The 20,105-nt window shown below is 47.7% G+C and overlaps 1 protein-coding gene across 2 annotated transcripts in view; it reads right to left on the bottom strand.

Annotated features, from left to right (window-relative positions):
- Positions 1–20,105, bottom strand: part of LOC146045299 (DNA topoisomerase I, mitochondrial-like) — a 121,758-nt gene that overhangs the window by 18,586 nt on the left and 83,067 nt on the right. For both annotated transcript variants that reach the window (XM_083164052.1, XM_083164053.1), the window contains exons 10-11: positions 14,609–14,796; positions 5,784–5,928 (exon numbers count right to left, since the gene is read on the bottom strand). In XM_083164052.1, the coding sequence (XP_083020178.1) occupies positions 5,784–5,928; positions 14,609–14,796 (333 nt within the window). The remainder of the gene's footprint in view (positions 1–5,783; positions 5,929–14,608; positions 14,797–20,105) is intronic.

A 20,105-nucleotide genomic window follows, 5' to 3' on the forward strand; every position in this document is an offset into this window, starting at 1 on the left:
CTGCAGTTATCAGGCTGATCGGCAATATACATGTACAGCTAGGAATTAACCACCTTTATTTTGCTGACGCAGAAAAAAAGGGATTTTTGTAAGAACTTACCGTTCGAATCCCTTTCTCTGATATGGTCCTGGTGACACAGCTCAACACTGGGATGTAGGAGGGTCCGAAGGAGCCAGGCACCTATCCTAAAGCTTTAGAGGGTAGGCTCCTCCCCTACTGCATCCCTGGACTCTTCAGTTCAATCTTTCAAAGCCACTGGAATACATTAACTCAGTACAAACGCCTGCACATATTATATGCACATTTTATAACAGAAACTGTTAACTTTTAACCATTTTAACATGAACATCATGAACTTCTGGCATACTTACTGAGCGTAAGGGAGGGATCGCTGTGTCACCAGGACCATATCAGAGAAAGGGATTCGAACGGTAAGTTCTTACAAAAATCCCTTTTTCTCTTTCAATGGTCCTGGTGACACAGCTCAACACTGGGACGTTCCAGAGCCGGTCCTTTGGGAGGGTACGCTCAGGTCTGCAGCTCTCAGCACTGCTCGCCCGAATGATGCGTCCTCCGACGCGAACTCATGGAATCTATAGAATTTGGCAAATGTGTGAACAGATGACCAAGTGGCAGCTCTGCAAACCTGCTCAGCTGTGGCCCCATGTCGGACCGCCCAAGAGGTGGCAACTGACCTGGTGGTATGCGCATTTATTCTGGCCGGTACAGGCCTACCCACTTTGGTGTATGCAAAGGCTATCACAGAACGCAACCACCTAGCAATGGTCTGCTTAGATGCAGGCCAACCAATTTTATGTACGTCATACAGTACCAATAAAGTGTCAGTTTTCCTAACACTCTTCACTCTGTCCACATATATGCGTAAGGCACGCACAACATCCAAAGTCTTCAACTTGTCCCTTTTCTTGGAACCCTCTGGGGGTTGAAACACAGGTAGAACTATCTCCTGATTTAAATGGAAGGCAGAGACTACCTTCGGTAAAAATTGCGGCACTGTTCTCAGAACAGCCCTGTCATCGTGAAAAATTAAGAAGGGAGATTTGCATGACAAAGCTCCCAGCTCTGACACCCTTTTAGCAGATGCTACTGCTAACAAAAACACTAGCTTCCACGTGAGAAACTTAAAGTCAGCCGACCTTAAAGGCTCAAAAGGTGCCTTCTGAAGGCAATCCAAAACCAGTGACAGATCCCAAGGTGCTACTGGTTGCTTGTAAGGGGGTTTCAGTCTGGATACCCCTTGTAAAAAAGTTTGAATCTCCGGTAAAATGGCAATTCTTTTTTGAAAATAGATGGACAAGGCCGAAATCTGCACCTTCAACGACTGAAGGCTTAGGCCCGAAGAAAATCCATCTTGTAGAAAATCTAACATTTTTGATAATTTGAAGTGAGATGTGTGAGCTTTTTGCCTCTCACACCATCTAATATAAGTCTTCCAGACTCTATAATAATTTGCCGAAGAAACAGCTTTTCTGGCTTTTATCATAGTCTGCACTACTGCATTAGAAAATCCTTTCTTTTTTTTTTAAAATGGCGGTTTCAATAACCAAGCCGTCAAAATCAATCGATCGGAATCCAGGTGATTGAATGGGCCTTGTCTTAACAGGTCTGGTCTCAGAGGTAGACGCCATGAATCCACTGATAACCTCTGAAGCCTCGAGTACCAAGACCTCCTTGGCCAATCTGGGGCCACAAGGATCACCGGAACCTTCTGGTCCTGTACCCTCTTCAACAGTCTCGCTAACATTGGAATTGGAGGGAATGCATAAAGAAGGTCTCCCTGCCAATGAGTAGTCATGGCATCCACTGCCTCTGCTAGCGGATCTCTCGTTCTGGCATAGAACCTGGGCACCTGATGGTTGAACCTGGATGCCATTAGGTCCAAATCCGGAGTTCCCCACCTTGCCGTGATCTGGTGAAACACCTGAGGATGTAGGCTCCATTCTCCTTCCTTGAGCTCCTCCCTGCTCAGGAAGTCTGCTTCTATATTCTCCACTCCTGGAATGAATATAGCCGATACGGCAGGAACATTCTGTTCCGCCCATAGGAAGATTCTGGACACCTCCCACATGGCCAATCTGCTGCGTGTACCTCCCTGATGATTCAGATACGCCACAGCTGTGGCATTGTCGGTCTGAATCCTCAAGGGGAGGTTCCTTAACCTGTCTCCCGCCAAGGAAATCACTTTCCAGACAGCTCTCAGCTCCAAGATGTTGATTGGTAACACTGATTCATCTGCCGTCCACAGGCCCTGCAGCCTGAGATCCAGGGCTACTGCCCCCCAGCCCCTGAGACTGGCATCGGTAGTTACTACCAACCAGTCCCAGGTCTGTAATGACCGACCCCACTGAAGGGAATCTACCTCTGTCCACCATTTCAAGGAGTCCCGAGTGTCCGCGGACAGCACTATCAACTCCGTCTTCATGGTCAAAGTGTTTCCTGACCAGGCTGACAAAATGTTCCATTGGAATACTCGTGAGTGGAACCTGGCAAATTGAAGCGTTTCGAATGACGCCACCATTTTCCCCAGGAGTTTGAGGCACCTCCACACTGAAATGCTCGGAGCTCTGAGAATCTCCTGAACTAGAGTGACCAGATCCCTGGCCTTTATCTCCGGGAGAAATACCCGATGGAGATGGGTATCCAGTATGACTCCCAAGAACTGGATCCTCTGTGAAGGTACCAACTGAGATTTTTGTAAGTTTAAAATCCAGCCGTGAGCCTGCAAAAAATTGATGGCCTCTTTCAAGTGACTTTGAAGCAGGGTTGCTGACTCTGCCTTGAACAGGAGATCGTCCAAATAGGGTATTACTGTGATTCCCCTGAGCCTCAGCACTGCCGCCATCACTGACATTATCTTTGTAAATACCCTTGGCGCGGTTGCTAGCCCAAAGGGTAACGCCCGGAACTGTAAATGCAGGTCTCCTATGGCAAATCTCAACAGCGTCTGATGTTCCGGGTGAATGGGAACGTGCAGATATGCGTCTTGGACATCCATGGACGCCAGAAATTCTCCCTGGTCCAGACTCAGGAGAACAGACCTCAAAGACTCCATTTTGAAATGGTCTACCCATAGGTGAACATTTAAGGACTTCAAATTTAGTATTGGTCTGAAAGACCCGTCTGGTTTGGGCACCAGGAACAGCGTGGAGTAAAATCCTTTCTTCCACTCTGCCCTGGGAACCGGAATTACCACCCCTTTTTCCAAAAGGGAATGAGCCGCTCTCATCAGAGCTGTGCGCAGGAGCGCCTGCTTTGGTATGGGTGTGGGGATGAACCTCTTCGGAGGCCGCCCTCTGAAAGGGATTTTGTAACCCTGGGTAATGATCTCTAAGACCCAGGAATCCTGGTCTAGAGAAGCCCAAGCGTCCCTGAAGTGTGTGAGACGCCCCCCCACCTTTATCCCTGCCGGGCTTATCCCCAGGCAGTCATGCGGAGGGTTTATCCTCTCCTTTAGAGGCAGGCTTCTTATGGAAAGAGCCAAACTTGGACCTTTGAGATTTGCCCCTGGAGGTCTGAAACTTTCCCCTGAACGATTGTCCCCGAAAGGACGCACCACCTCTAGGGGAGGGCCGAAAGGATGGCCTAAAAGCAGCGAATCTGGATGACTGCTTTGTTGAGGAGGCCGGCAGAAAAGTACTCTTGCCGCCTGTGGCTTGTTTTATAATATCCTCAAGCTCAGAACCAAAAAGTAACTTTCCCTTGAAAGCTAACAATTCTAGGGCCTTTTTGGACTCATTGTCCGCTTCCCAGGCCTTAAGCCAGAGCACTCTCCTGGCATTAATAGAGACTGTGGACACTCTGGTAGCCATTTTAAGAGCTTCCTCTTCTGCTTCCACCGCATATTCTGCAGCGGCCTTAATCTTTTCTGCTACCAGCAAAGCACCAGGGTCAGCCTGCAGCATGGTGCATAACTCACCAGCCCACTCTATAATGGCCTTAGAGACCCAGGCTGAAGCAATAAGGGGACGCAGGGTAAACCCCACCCCTTCAAAAATAGCTTTGAGGTTTCCCTCGAGCTTTTTATCCACAGAATCCTTAAAAGCTGCACCACCCTGTACAGGCAATACCGTAGCTTTTGATAAACGTGCCACTGAAGCATCCACAACAGGCACCTTTTCCCAGAGTTCAGAATGAGACTCCGGCATGGGGTACAGACTAAGGAATCTCTTAGGCATCTGTAGCCTCTTATCTGGGGTTTTCCAAGCCCCTTCCAATAGTTCCTGTAACCCCTCATCTGAGGGAAAAGTAACAGCCTCCTTCCGCTGTCGCTTAAAAACACCCTTAACAGGGGTCTTATCCTCAACAGACAGTTTTAACGCCTGTTTTACAGCTACAATGAGATCCTCTATACCAGCAGCAGAGGTCTCTTCAAAATCATCACCCTGGTCCCAGGGTGTGTCAGTATACTCTCCTTCCTCCTCCTCTACCACATTAGGCATAGCATAAGACCTTTTAGGGGTCCCTGCAACATCATCCATTTTGTCCAGTATTTCACTGAATCTGTTGATCCCCTTAGCAGTATCCTGCATCACCTGAATAAGTGCAGGATCTGCCTGGGTAAGAGGCAAGGAGCCAGACGACTGCTGAGATGATGGCATAGGTCTCTGTGATTCTACCAGCACATCACTCTGCCTGTCCAGAAGCTGCACCAAAGCGTTTACAGACCTGCCTAGGGCACTGGCCCACGCAGGTTCACTCTGCTCTGCCCTATGGTGTTCACTGCCCATGGGTCTCACATCAGCGCAAGTAATACATAAGCCCCCCTTGGCCATCTGCTCAGGGACAAACTTTTGTGTGCAAACATTGCACGCGCTCAGTGCACTAAGGGCTCCCTCCCCCAAAACCACAGCCTGATGCTCAGACATGATGCAAGTGAAAAATATATATATCTCAATATACACAGTGCAAACAATTGTACAAGCGCTTATACAAAGTCAATGCACCCAGTCACTTAGCTGTCTGTAGGTTTCAACTGCGGGGAAGCGATGCCCAGGAAATCCAAGTCACTCTGCCAGGATCAATTAGCCAGCTCAGCTCCGCTGCAAGCGTTCTGAAAGGCGCCAAAGTCAGAGTGAAGGAAGAGACCAAAAGTCCCTGCTGCTGCGGGGTCCGTGACCTTTTGGCGCCAACCACCCCCAGCTAGCCGCTCCTTAGGTAGGATTTCCTTGTTCCAGTGTCTCCCCCTCAAATGGGGACCACTTGGAACATGCCTGTCACAGCGCTGCTGTCCTCTCAGTCAGGAGCTCAGCGTGTAAGCTCCGCATAAAATGGCCGCCGCCATCACGGAGCGCCTGTCCCCCATGATCCCCACCTAACTGTGGAGCCGGTTTCAGGATGCTCCGGAGCCCAGGCAGCCTCATAAAAGAGGCTAAAAGCGCTGCACAGGGAGGCCAGACAGCGTCTACCCTGTGCACAGAGAGCTGACAGGACGCGCTTCTGTCAGCTCCTGCTGCGCTAGCAGTGTGAGGATTCACTATGAGAATCCTCACACTGTGCCTACCTAGCTAGGGTAATAGTTAATAAAATAATAAAAAATCCCCTAACTACTCTATTTCTTCGGCTGCTCCCGCAGCCCTTTAGAATAGCACCCACTCCAGTGGGCACCTAACACGAACTGAAGAGTCCAGGGATGCAGTAGGGGAGGAGCCTACCCTCTAAAGCTTTAGGATAGGTGCCTGGCTCCTTCGGACCCTCCTACATCCCAGTGTTGAGCTGTGTCACCAGGACCATTGAAAGAGAAAGGGCCGACACAGCGACTTACCTTCAGTTTGGAATTTGCATTCAGCATCACGTACTTCACCGATCCCTGCACATTCTCAGTCCAAGACGAAAGCCACGTTACAGTGTTGTCATGGCGAACCTCTTTCCACTTGTGGCCACTAGGGGGCTCAGGAATTTTTGAATCTCTGGAAAATATGGGAAAATGCAAATGACTATTATGTATAATTAGGCAAAACTTCAGGTCTGTAATATCAGCGCCTAATGACGTGCGTACACACTACTAGATGATATACTAGACCATATGCACAATAACGACATTTTCTTGCATATCGTCTGATTTGTATGTTCTATATCAGTAGTCGCTAACCCTAGCCCTCGAGAGCTACCAACAGTTCACATTTTCCAGACAACCTAGCTGCTGCACAGCTGCACTCATTAATCACTGACACATTTTAAAAGATACACAGATGGAGCTAATTAGCTCACTTGTGATTCTGTGAGGAGACCTGCAAAACATGCACTGTTGGTAGCTCTCGAGGACTAGGGTTGGCTACCCCAGTTCTATATTAATAACGATGCACATCCTACCTGTAGAAACATCTCCACAGAAACAAAACCAGCCTACCTCATCTTCAGATGATGACATCAGCCAACAGAACCAAGATACGGAGGGGGAACAATACAGCCAATCTGCAGCCTCCACCATTATGTATCCAAGGCAGAGGATATCTTCTTTGTAAAGGCCCCCTGCCCGTCGCCGACGGAGGGGGGAGGACGGCATTGCATAGCACAGAGCTATGCAAAGCCGCCCTGAAAGCCGCTCATCTGCTGGTATAACCAGCAGATGAGCGGCTTTCCCAGCTTGTTGCGGGAGCACGCAGCAGCGCTCATCGCCAGAGCATACTCACTGGGCGGCTTTGATCTGAAAGTCGCTCAAAGCAGCAGGTTTGAGCGGCTTTCAGCTCAAAGCAGCACAGTGTGTATGGCCGGCGATGAGCAGTAAGCGCTGCTGCGCGCTCCCGCAACAATGCCGGGAAAGCCTTTCATCTGCTGGTTATACCAGCAGATGAGCGGCTTTCAGGGCTGCTTTGCATAGCTCTTTGCTATGCAATGCCGTCCTCCCGGGGCAGGGGGAAAGCCGCAGCGATGAACGATATCATCGTTGTCCATACACACTGGGCAGAGTCGCCCAGTGTGTATGGACCTTTGCTGCATAGTTTACATTTCAATGCTATGTAACAAAAGTTTAGTGTCATTTTGCATGAGGTGGACCTGGAACTGGAAGTGGGCCTGGAATATATTGTAGGTGGCACAGCATGGGCAGCACCATAGGAAGGCAGAGTTACTGTACTGCACAGATGGAATAACACAATATGAATGGGGCATAGTTGCCTACCCTCCTGCATTCTGCAGGAGACTCCCTGAAATAGCTGCAATCTCCCTCATTGGTCTAGCAATCGCCCTCATTTCACCTAGCCCACATTATACAGTTACATTTTTTGGGGGGAAAAGGAATGAGAGATAGATACATTTACATTGAATCATCAGCACCATTTCCCAGCACTTTACCAAGTATAGTATCTCTTACTAACTGCTTTGGCCTCATCTACATTTGGATATAAGTCATTATAAAAGATTCCTCTCAGATGTAGCAGTACACACCCACGCTTCGAGGTGCCACGTTCACAATCTCTTTTCACAATCTCTCCATATATGGAAATAGACATGTCCTTTGGGTGGAGCATGACACGCCCCCTCAATGGGGTGCTGTGCAAAATTCTACTACACACTATAATCTTCCTGAAACTAGTTTTCAAAAGTAGGCAAGTATGGAATGGGGGCAGTGTAATGCGTGCAGTGATCTGCCTAATGAAGGACACAACAGGCCTCAGGTACCATCAGCCCACCGGCAATTTCACAGTTGCCCCTATGTCCAATCTGCCTCTGCCATTTGTCACTGATTGTTACATCAAAAGGGACTACATAAACCACAGGTCTTCAACCTGTGGCCCTCCAGATGTTGTGGAACTACATATCCCAGCATGCCCTGAGGTTTTTTGGCATGCTCTTATAGGAAAAAATTTGGCAATGCATGTTGGAAAATGTAGTTTCACAACATCTGGAGGGCCACAGGTTGAAGACCCATGACATAAACAATGACCTAATACGGTATTCCATGTACAGTATATTGTTGTGTCAAGGAGAGAACTTGCAGTGTATTACCATAGCTGTTCAGCTGTTGTGGAACTACAAATCTAAGCATGCCCTGGTTACTTACAGCTCTACACCCCTTAGAGAGCAAAGCCGGAGCTACAAATATACTTTTTGTAGGAATTTCCAGATTCTCTTCTGAACTATAAAGCTAAATGTTCTCCATCCAGATGCAGCAAGGCGAAACGCTTCAGTCTATAATATCATCTCTCAGTCATATCACAGATTATTAAATCTCCACAATACCAGACAAATTCAACCCCGCAGCTCAGAGCAGCGAACCATAAGTTCAGCCCAAGAAGCCGGCGAATTGTGAGTCACCTGACCTGGCTGGCAGGTCATGATCTGGGTGCAGGAGTAATAAGAAATTACATAAAGGAGAGAATGTTGCCCCATTTTCTGCAGATTGATTTATCCTGCAGGTGGCGCTGTGGTACAGCAAATGGTTCCGATGAGGAAACGCTTGGTCTCTGCTCACTGCAGTTTTAATGGCAGGTTTTACAGTTCTGCTGCTTTCTGCATTTCAGGTAAAGGGACAAATAAAAAATATCACTAAACGAAAAAAAAGAAAGGTTTAGTGCTGCAGCATAAAAACAATAGGGAATGGAGAAAAATCCAAGGCATAGTAAATATGTTCTGTGTGATCCTCAGCTCAGACAACAATAACGTGCATTCTTGACTTATTAAAAAAATCTTTTATTTACGAGACCAGAAAAATAGTCCCAGAGTAAATCTTTATTGCTGAGGAAAGGTCACTAGGTGGTAATCAGAAGCCTGGAAGAGATTACTTAGAAATGAATATGTGAAAGAAATACTCTGTGCTGCTGGGGGAACCTGCTCCTCCCACTATATAACTCTCAGTCTGTGGCTTCCTGCTGCCCCCATTCCCCTCCTCACATCATGTCACTGCCCCCCCCATCACAGGCAGCCCTGTCCTCACTGACACATCACTCATCTCCTGATATACTCTGTGCTGCTGGGGACCCTGCTCCTCCCACTATATAACTCTCAGTCTGTGGCTTCCTAATGCCCCCATTCCCCTCTTAACATTATGTCACTGCCCCTGTCACATGCAGCCCTGTCCTCAATGACACATCATCTCCTGATATACTCTGTGCTGCTGGGGACCCTGCTCCTTCCACTATATAAACTCTCAGTCTGTAGCTTCCTGCTGCTTCCATTCCCCTCCTCACATCATGTCACTGCCCGTCACATTCAGCCCAGTCCTCCCTGACACATCACACGTCTCCTTATATACTCTGTGCTGCTGGGGACCACTGCTCCTCCCACTTTGGCTTCTTTCAGTTCTTAATTTGCTACTGTAGATCTTCTGTGGATTACAGCACCTGTGCTACCTGCACACATAGCTGCCAACCAGAAGCATCTCTCAGTTCTAGAAGTGTAACCAGTCTGTTATAATAATAAAAGTTTTCATGTCTATTAATTATATTGTCTGTAATAAGGAGCCTCACAGATTCCCGGGGACGATGCACAGCGACTAATCCTGGGTAGAACACTTTCAGACATATCTGCTAATGTCTGTCATTACTACAACCCTGCAGTCCCTATATCTCTATCTAGCAACATTGGTAATTATACAGAGTTCTGAAGGCATTAGACAACAAAACATCATCGCTGCGAGCAGACACTGACACCAATCATTAGTAAAGCTTTCAGGATCTGCGTCTTCATACACAAATCATTAACTCGCATTTAGCAGATTAAATATACCAAGATCGTAGCAACCCTTCCTTACAACAGAACTTTCCTAAATCAGTTATACAGTGCGTAGGCATGTGCAGTATATGTGTGAATTACTATAATATACCTGCAGTGGCTAGCGGTTTGTTCCTGTTTGTACAAGTACTCAGCATGCCGCCTACACCTATTCACCTGTTGCTGCCTATTAAGGAAGACACTGGGCCTCTGTACAAATGTACTATAGCAGGAGTGCCAGATTGTCTTACACTAAATCTATTATTTGAGCAGATTATCAGGAGAAACCAAGTTCCTCATAATTGCTGTATACTGGATCAAGAAATCAATCCAATGCGTTTCATCTGACAATGAGTGACTTCATCAGAGGTATTTATATTTAAAAAAAGCACCACAATACAAGACCATACTGCAGGTGGTGGCACCATGCTCACCAAGTCAGCAACATGTGTTTATCCAACATTTCAGCATCTTACTTTGCTTTCATCGGGGAGGCAGACACTGTACAAGGTACCAGCATGGTGTCTGTGCTGGTGCGCTCCTGTGTTCTGCCTCTCTACCCCAGGACATAATCCCTTTATTTATCCAATGTCTTGACTGTACGGATCAGGTAAGTCACCGCTGGGCCACAGGGACATTCTAACATATCAATATTTTATCACTCTCTACATGATGAATGTCGACACAGTCAACAAAGTTAACATTATAGCTGTTGGCATTTTGCATCCAGCCCTGTAGTGATGCCTAAACTAATATTATCCATGTTGGTTTTCTATGGCAGACAAAGGTAGTCTATTGCTAATCATTAACATCTTTTGACTGTGGCTCTGTTATAATGTCACGTATTATGTCGCCCACTCCGTTACAGAGATAAAGCTACTCGCCCATCTTTAGGGGTATAGCCTAATGGAATATGGTAATGGTCATTAAGCTTAAACTGCAGTCATGTGAGCTGCTGTGACATTACTAGCATGATCCACCAATCCGTACTGTGTGGCGCAGGTGGCCATAATTAGAGGCATCCACTTATATATATATATATATCAGCACGCAAACACCATATTTATGTCACACAGTGTCTCTGTCCGCTCTCCAGAACAGTCTTCCACGGGAGGAAAGTGTTAAAAGCGATCAGCGTGTTGGAATTGGATTACATTCATCCTGGGAAGCGTTGGAAAGGAGCCATCTACATTTAATCCCCGTGTCTGCAGTTTCCGTGCCTTCCTGCTGTTCTCTGCAAGTAACAAAATCTATGTCATTTGCCTAACTGTCCCGACTTCAACGTGAGCTGTTTTGACATCCCAGGTCAGAAAGACAAGCAGCGCGCTAATCCCATTTAAGACCGTGCTCAACAGGCAGCACGCAGCGAGCGCACAAGTTGCCAGTTTCACACTCTGTCCTTGTGCGTTACTGGATGCTAGATCAGAACAACGTATTTGTGCTGTCTCCATATATTAAATAGGAACTTCTTCTATTTCTGCTGGAATAAAGAGAACACAAGTAAGAAGTGACTTAAGAGAAAGTTCCAAAACCCGGCCAATCATTCTACGTTATTCTTCTGACCTATAGGATTATCCTATTTCATTCTAAAGTTTTATGGGACACCGCCCCGAACAGTCTAAATACTTGGTGACACCTCGATTAGTGGGGACGGTTCCAGTAGAATGTTTCCTGTGTTTGCGACGCCTGACTCCGTCATCAACACTTTTAAAACCGTAAGGCCTGTAGCCACCTGATGCCAGGGAGGGCTCTCCGCAAACCACGCCAGCCTACTGATCTGAACCTATATGACCCTTAACCGCAGTATGCTTTGCTGTGGACGCTGGACCCCTGGATAAACTACTGCATTTGGTACTCTGGTAATAGGAAAATAAATATAACACAATAACCAGAACATTAAGGCCAATAGGAAAGACGCAATAGCTGGCCTATCAGATTCAGACTCAGCAGAGATCTGAAGATCTGTACAGACAACACATCAGTATGAGCTTCCATAATCCACCAGGGCATCTCCCAACGCAATCACATGGGGACAGAGGTATTCCAACATGGAGAACAATCCTGGCTCCCTTACAGCGCTAGATGTAATGCACAAAGGGCACAATGTGGCAGAAGACTTCATCGGACTTCACTCAGGAGATGGGACTTGGCCTAGGAACCTTTGCCTACAAATGAATCCACAGTTTGTGAGGCCCCAGGTAAAATAGCAGCAAGTCTCTACCGGCTCTACACCCATCACAGAGTAAATCGGGGGCAGAAGAAAGAAATCCCCTTACAAGACCCAGGAAAATCTACCCGGGCACATGCCTCCTTCTGTGCCCACTATTGTCACAGTGGGGGCACACCCAGCGCTCAGTGTGCTGCTGGCCAAACTCCCCCAGACCCACTGTCTCTGGAATAGCCGCTGTTCTTACACGCTCACAGCATCTATTCACCACTGGTTGACCTTTTGACTGTCGAATCTAGATACTGTTGACCCGAATGACCACATAACCTCCAATTCAATAGACTCCTCTTGCTTAGAATTCCCACCTTTTTATTACTCCCTATTCTCAGCCCTCTCATTGATGGATGAACGCTAATTTACACGGAGCATCTCATTCATAAACTAGACACATTAAACATGTTCCTCTCCATCTAAACCAGGCATGTCCAACGTTGGCCTTCCAGATGTTGTGAAACTACACATCCCAGCATGTTTTGCAAAAGTTTTAGCATTCTCTAAAAGCATGCTGGGATGTGTAGTTTCACAACATCTGGAGGGCCAACGTTGGACATGCCTGATCTAAACAGTTCCCCGAAAATATTGCAGAGGGGGCAGGGCAGAGCCTTTGCAGTGACTGAACCCTATCACCTCTGTCCTAGTAATGTAACTACTGTGGTGCTATCCGTGGTGCTGAAACAGACAGATCTGCTCCCTTGGAACATTTCATTTTAGCAGAGGATTATGGGATTATTAAGCGTCACTATAAGGTTCTCTCGGGCTAGGGGGGTGAAAACTAATTTTCTAACTATTGTAGCACTATTGGCAACAATTACTGAACCACTTAAATGAATTCCAGGCTTTCAAAAGTATCCAGCTGTGACTTCATATTCTGAGGTTCTCCAGACTCCTTAACAGTATCCGCCTTCATTCAGATACACTTTGTAGTCTTATTTTACATGTATTTAATTGCACTTTCTTCTGTTGGATAAATTACCACCTTTCCCTCGATTCGCTGCTGTACATTTTCAGAACTAATGCTGCGGATTTCATGCCCCCCAGAAAAACACACTTCCTATTGATTTCTTGCTCCTCAAAACTAACCAGATATTTTCTTCACCGGCAGATTTATAATGGCTGCAAACAGGCCGCTGGATCTAGGGGGAGGGGGGGGCGGCACACCACACACGCTGCACATATTTCTTAAATACTTAACCCCCAGAGTCCCGCACTAATGGCGTGAGCGCTGAAGAAATAATTGAGGAAATGGCATGGTTGAAGTAGTAAAAATACCAAGAAAACGGATGCTGTCTTCCTTCTAGTGCTTAGACTCGCAGCAAAGTACTTTGCCACAAATGTCAGAAGGGATGACAGCTTGTGCCTCACAGAGGGCAGGGCAGGATGTACCAAGCAGCGGCGGTACATGCCATCGCCCATCAGGCCACTGCGCACCGCATATGTACTAACATATGCGGTGAGCAACGCAAAGGGCATCCCTCCCGATAAGATCTGCCCTTTGTGATCTCCACCACTGCTTGGGCTTCCTCGTTTCTGATGGGAAAGTCCAACCGCACATGCACTGAGACCCCCACAGTGAAGCCCCAGCGGGAGGCGCTTTAGTGTGTTTCAAAATGCAGTAAAACCCCCGAAAACTGTGTTTCTACCGCATTTTTTGTTCAGTGTATCCCACCCAGAACCCGGATGGCTGTGTGTGTCATGTGGCGAAGTCCCCCTGACTTGTGGCACGAACCCATAAACTATGCAGCTTTTCTCTAGGCCTCAGATTTTTAGAAATCCCAAGCTGCCCAAACTTTGGGGATCCGAGGCAAACCAAGCTGCAACTTTATCTACCTGACTGCCCGGATCGCTATAAGAAGCAATACCTTGAGCTCCCACTGTCATTTCAAGATGCCTATAATCTGCTGATTGTCTGAGAGTCATCTATCACAGCTCTCAGTCAATGGGGAAGACCCGTGGAAGATGGTGGCTACCATTGCACAAAGAACACCACCACCCAGCAATATTGAGATCACTTGTGTGTAGCAGAACTGTACTGTATCCAACCCAAATTCTGTGTTCTATTGTTTTCTATTGAAAGCACCTGCGAGTTGGTCTGATTGGTTATTGCGAACGCACTACTAATTTGCAAAACATTGTTAAACAGAAATAATTGCCGCATATTTGTGCCGCTGCTCTGTTGCTTAGTAACCAGCCAGCCTTTGGCCTATGCTGGGGAAGAAAATTGACTGGAAATTAATACGGAGTTTAATAATACTGTAGGAATAAAATAAGGTACAAATGATGCGATTCAAATCCAGCAGAAATGGCCCTGCAGACTTTTTTTCTAATAAGCCTGCTGTAAGGTGGTGGAGTCTCTATCATCTGAGTTTTCCATTACCATACCTCCCAACATGACCCTCTCCAGGAGGGACACAATGCTCTGCTCCTGGAATTTCCTCTTAATGTATGATTGCCATCACCTGTTTTCAACAGGTTTACTAATAAGAAAGGTGTTTCAACACAGGTGATGGTAATCATACATTAAGAGGAAAGTCCAGAACATTGTGTCCCTCCTGGAGAGGGTCATGTTGGGAGGTATGCATTACCCAGACAGGCATGCTATGGACCACTCAAAGCAATGGAAGTGTGTACTAAGAGTACACTGTCCTTCTATAAATTTCATTTGAGGAACCCAGAACATGAACATATTTACATTTTTCCCAGAATGAACCTACTTGCTGCAGTTGATTATAACATCTTCGGGGAGAATCCGCTTCTTCAGCATGCCTTGCTTGGGGTGGTCGCCTCTTCCACGGAACAAACCTGGGGGCTCAACCTTAAAGTTCCCGATACGCTCTCGATGGTGATCCATGAGGCAGTACCCGAACTCCTCCAGGAGCTTCTCGTTCTCCTCCTTCAGTTTCTGCCACAATGACAAAGGGTACAATAGATCCATAAAGCACTGGCACATGGATAACTGCATAGTGACACGCCTGAGGGTTATATAGCTGCATAGTGACACGCCTGGGGGTTATATAGCTGCATAGTGACACGCCTGAGGGTTATATAGCTGCATAGTGACACGCCTGAGGGTTATATAGCTGCATAGTGACACGCCTGAGGGTCATATAGCTGCATAGTGACACGCCTGAGGGTTATATAGCTGCATAGTGACACGTCTGAGGGTTATATAGCTGCATAGTGACACGCCTGGGGGTTATATAGCTGCATAGTGTGACGCCTGAGGGTTATATAGCTGCATAGTGACACGCCTGAGGGTTATATAGCTGCCTAGTGACACGCCTGAGGGTTATATAGCTGCATAGTGACACGCCTGGGGGTTATATAGCTGCATAGTGACACGTCTGAGGGTTATATAGCTGCATAGTAGCACGCCTGAGGGTTATATGGCTGCACAGTGACATGCCTGAGGGTTATATAGCTGCATAGTGACACGCCTGAGGGTTATATAGCTGCATAGTGACACGTCTGAGGGTTATATAGCTGCATAGTGACACGCCTGAGGGTTATATAGCTGCATAGTAGCACGCCTGAGGGTTATATGGCTGCATAGTGGCACGTCTGAGGGTTATATAGCTGCATAGTAGCACGCCTGAGGGTTATATGGCTGCACAGTGACACGCCTGAGGGTTATATGGCTGCATAGTGACACGCCTGAGGGTTATATGGCTGCATAGTGACACGCCTGAGGGTTATATGGCTGCATAGTGACACGCCTGAGGGTTATATGGCTGCATAGTGACACGCCTGAGGGTCATATAGCTGCACAGTGACACGCCTGAGGGTCATATAGCTGCACAGTGACACGCCTGAGGGTCATATAGCTGCACAGTGACACGCCTGAGGGTCATATAGCTGCACAGTGACACGCCTGAGGGTTATATAGCTGCACAGTGACACGCCTGAGGGTTATATAGCTGCATAGTGACACGCCTGAGGGTTATATAGCTGCATAGTGACACGCCTGAGGGTTATATAGCTGCATAGTAGCACGCCTGAGGGTTATATGGCTGCATAGTGGCACGTCTGAGGGTTATATAGCTGCATAGTAGCACGCCTGAGGGTTATATGGCTGCACAGTGACACGCCTGAGGGTTATATGGCTGCATAGTGACACGCCTGAGGGTTATATGGCTGCATAGTGACACACCTGAGGGTTATATGGCTGCATAGTGACACGCCTGAGGGTTATATGGCTGCATAGTGACACGCCTGAGGGTCATATAGCTGCACAGTGACACGCCTGAGGGTCATATAGCTGCACAGTGACACGCCTGAGGGTCATATAGCTGCACAGTGACACGCCTGAGGGTCATATAGCTGCACAGTGACACGCCTGAGGGTTATATAGCTGCACAGTGACACGCCTGAGGGTTATATAGCTGCATAGTGACACGCCTGAGGGTTATATAGCTGCATAGTGACACGCCTGAGGGTTATATAGCTGCACAGTGACATGCCTGAGGGTTATATAGCTGCACAGTGACACGCCTGAGGGTTATATAGCTGCACAGTGACACGCCTGAGGGTTATATAGCTGCATAGTGACACGCCTGAGGGTTATATAGCTGCACAGTGACACGCCTGAGGGTTATATAGCTGCATAAGGACACGCCTGAGGTTTATATAGCTGCCTAGTGACACGCCTGAGGGTTATATAGTTGCATAGTGACACGCCTGAGGGTTATATAGCTGCCTAGTGACACTACAAGGGGGCAGATATAGCATGCAGTGCATTAGATAAATACAGGATATGACACGTCTCTTTACACATAACACTATTATATATCCTATAACCCTCACATACATTGTTCTGTGTACAGTTATGGTGCCCAAATGGTCTAAGAAGTGAGAGGACTAAGGACCGATTATCCTTCCCCCTATAATCGGCCCCACATTATCCCTTCACCCTATCACCCCCACATTATCCCTTCACCCTATAATCGTCCCCACATTATCCTTTCCCCCTATAATCGCCCCCACATTATCCCTTCCACCTATACTTGCCCCCACATTATACCTTCCCCCTATAATCGCCCCCACATTATCCCTTCACCCTATAACTGCCCCCACATTATCCCTTCCCCTTATAAATGCCCCCATATTACCCCTTCCCCCTATAATGGCCCCCACATTATCCCTTCCCCTATAAATTGCCCCCACATTATCCCTTCCCCCTATAATCACTCCCACGTTATCCCTTCACCCTATAATCGTCCCAACATGCATTCACCTTACTCTCTTCCCCCACATTATTCCTTCACGCTACTTTCTGCCCTCCCCACATTGGCCCTTATTCTGATCGGTGCGGATATTCCCGCATGCGGACGGACCGCCGATGTTGATCGTCTGCGCATGTGCAGAGGTCACTCTGCGCATGTGCAGGCGATTTCGCCGCACGGATTCTTTATACGCCGCACAGGGGGCGTAGAGGGGCGTGAGGGGCTACTTAGCCTCATTACCCTATGCATACGCCCCGCGTTTCATGGGCGTTCCCATGCAAACGCGGGGCGTATGCATGGTAATGAGGCCGTGACGCGTGGGTACGGGGCGGGCATCTGACATCGCCGGATGTCAGCTGCCCGCCCCCATACATGATTTCACACGGACAAGTGTCCATGTGGTCTTGTGTTGCGGGACCTGGTGGAGCGTGCGGCCCTGCATTCGATGTTCGGCGACCATCGAATGCAGGGGCTGCTCCCAAGACGGAGGAGGCGTATCCCCGTCCAATTTCATGCGGATCGCCACATATCCGCGTACGGACGGCAGGTGGCGATCCGCCTGCACGGTCGCGGCCGCATATTCTGATCGGGCCGCACCGATCAGAATAAGGCCCATTATCCCTTCACCTTACTCTCTGCCCCCCCCCCACATTATCCCTTCACCCTACTCTGCCCCCCCCCCATATAATCTCTTCACCCTCTCTGCCCCACACATTATCCCTTCACCCTACTCTCTGCCCCCCACATTATCCCTTCCCCCTAACCCACATATTACCCATTCACCCTATTTTACCCCACCCCCACATTATCCCTTTACCCTACTTTCTGCCCCCCCCCCGCAGTATCCCTCCACCCTACTCTGCCCCCCACATTATCCCTCCACCCTACTCTCTGCCCCCCACATTATCCCTCCACCCTACTCTCTGCCCCCCACATTATCCCTCCACCCTACTCTCTGCCCCCCACATTATCCCTCCACCCTACTCTCTGCCCCCCCACATTATCCCTCCACCCTACTCTCTGCCTCTACTTTATCCCTTAACCCTCCTCTCTGCCCCCCACATTAGCCCTTAACCCTCCTCTCTGCCCCCCACATTATCCCTTAACCCTCCTCTCTGCCCCCCACATTATCCCTTCCCCCTATAATCGCCCCCACATTATCCCTTCCCCCTATAATCGCCCCCACATTATCCCTTCCCCCTATAATCGCCCCCACATTATCCCTTCCCCCTATAATCGCCCCCACATTATCCCTTCCCCCTACAATCACCCCCACATTATACCTTCCCCCTATAATCACTCCCACATTATCCCTTCACCCTATAATCGTCCCAACATTATGGATTCACCTTACTTTCTTCCCCCACATTATCTCTTCACGATACTTTGACCTTCCCACATTATCCCTTCACCTTACTCTCTTGGCTCAGATTATCCCTTCACCCTAATCTGCCCCCACATTATCTCCTCACCCTACTCTCTGCCTCACCCCCACATTATATCTTCACATTAGTCTATTCCCCCACATTATCCCTTCACCATACTCTGCCCCCACATTATCCCTTCACATTACTCTATTCCCCTACATTATCCCCTCACCCTACTCCCCCCCCCCCCCCCCCCACACACACACATCATCTCTTCACCCTCTGTCCCACACATTATCCCTTCACCCTATTTTGCCCCCCCCCCATTATCCCTTTACCCTACTTTCTGCCCCCCCCCCCCCATACATTATCCCTCCAACCTACGCTCTGCCTCTACTTTATCCCTTAACTCCTCTCTGTCCCACACATTAGCTGTTAACCCTCCTCTGTCCTCACATTATCCCTTCACCCCTGTTCAGTAACTTTTATGGTTATTTCCCAATTTAATTTCTACTTTTTATAAACATATCTGGTAACATGTGAGTGCACCTTTAGATATTTAAGGCATTTCCCTGCGTCACCCATATATACCAGCCACAGTTTTGGAATCTCTGGATTGTTATTTTTTAGAAATACTGCAGAACTGAACATAAACTCTGCTCTGATTTACAGTAAATCGCTGTCCCAATACATTCAGAAACAAATGATTTCTGTTCCACTTCACAACCAGGTAATCAGCCCCTCAGTGCGGCACATAATAGGACTGATTGTTCGGGACCCAGAAGGAGCTGAAATGCAAAGCAAGTTAAATCCCCATCAACGTCCAATCACCAGGCTTAGCCTCATAGGCCCCTGTGAAACGTTAGGACAATCACGCTAAGCTTTGAGACCACATGGTACCAATCACGGACCAGCCTAAAAAATTGTTTTCCATTTGAAGATGTCAAAAAAATAAATATTAAGAGGATGAGTACATGAGAAATATTCTTGTTCTGGGACTTTTGTACATGGTTTGTGGAGTGTTGGCGTATACAGGCTTCTATGTACCAGTCTTACTGACGGCAAAGGACTAGATGGAGTTGGAGTGAACTGAACATGACACCTCCAGTGACCTCCTAGGAAAACCTTCACCTTAACAAATAAGAACGCTCACAAAACACTCAAGGAGAACAACCTGTGCATTCGCAAAAGTGCTCCAGATGCTGTGGAACTACACATCCCAGCATGTCCTACCATTGTTCTGCTGTTACGGCATGCTGGGATGTCTAGTTTGATGGCAACTGTAGTGTCACAGGTAGGTTGCCTATGCATCAAGGACCATAGTGGTGAGGATACTTCTGCTGGAAGTCCAATGCTTGGCCGGGGCTGAGGTGATCCACACAACTTCTCATTAACAGCTTAGCTAGAGAGTAACTCCAACACATGGAACTGGTTATGCTGGCCGGTCACTGTCACTGATCCTTAGACTATCATTGGTTGATTGACCCATCCTTATTGCTTATCCATTTGTTTAAAAATAGTGAAATGCAGTAGTGATAGACCCTCTAGCTGGTGCACAGGTGCAGTCATTACTGTCACATTATCAGACCACCTAGCTGGTGCACAGGTGCAGTCATTACTGC

Source organism: Crinia signifera, chromosome 11 (assembly GCF_055691185.1).
Source record: "Crinia signifera chromosome 11, ASM5569118v1, whole genome shotgun sequence".
NCBI lineage: Eukaryota > Metazoa > Chordata > Amphibia > Anura > Myobatrachidae > Crinia > Crinia signifera.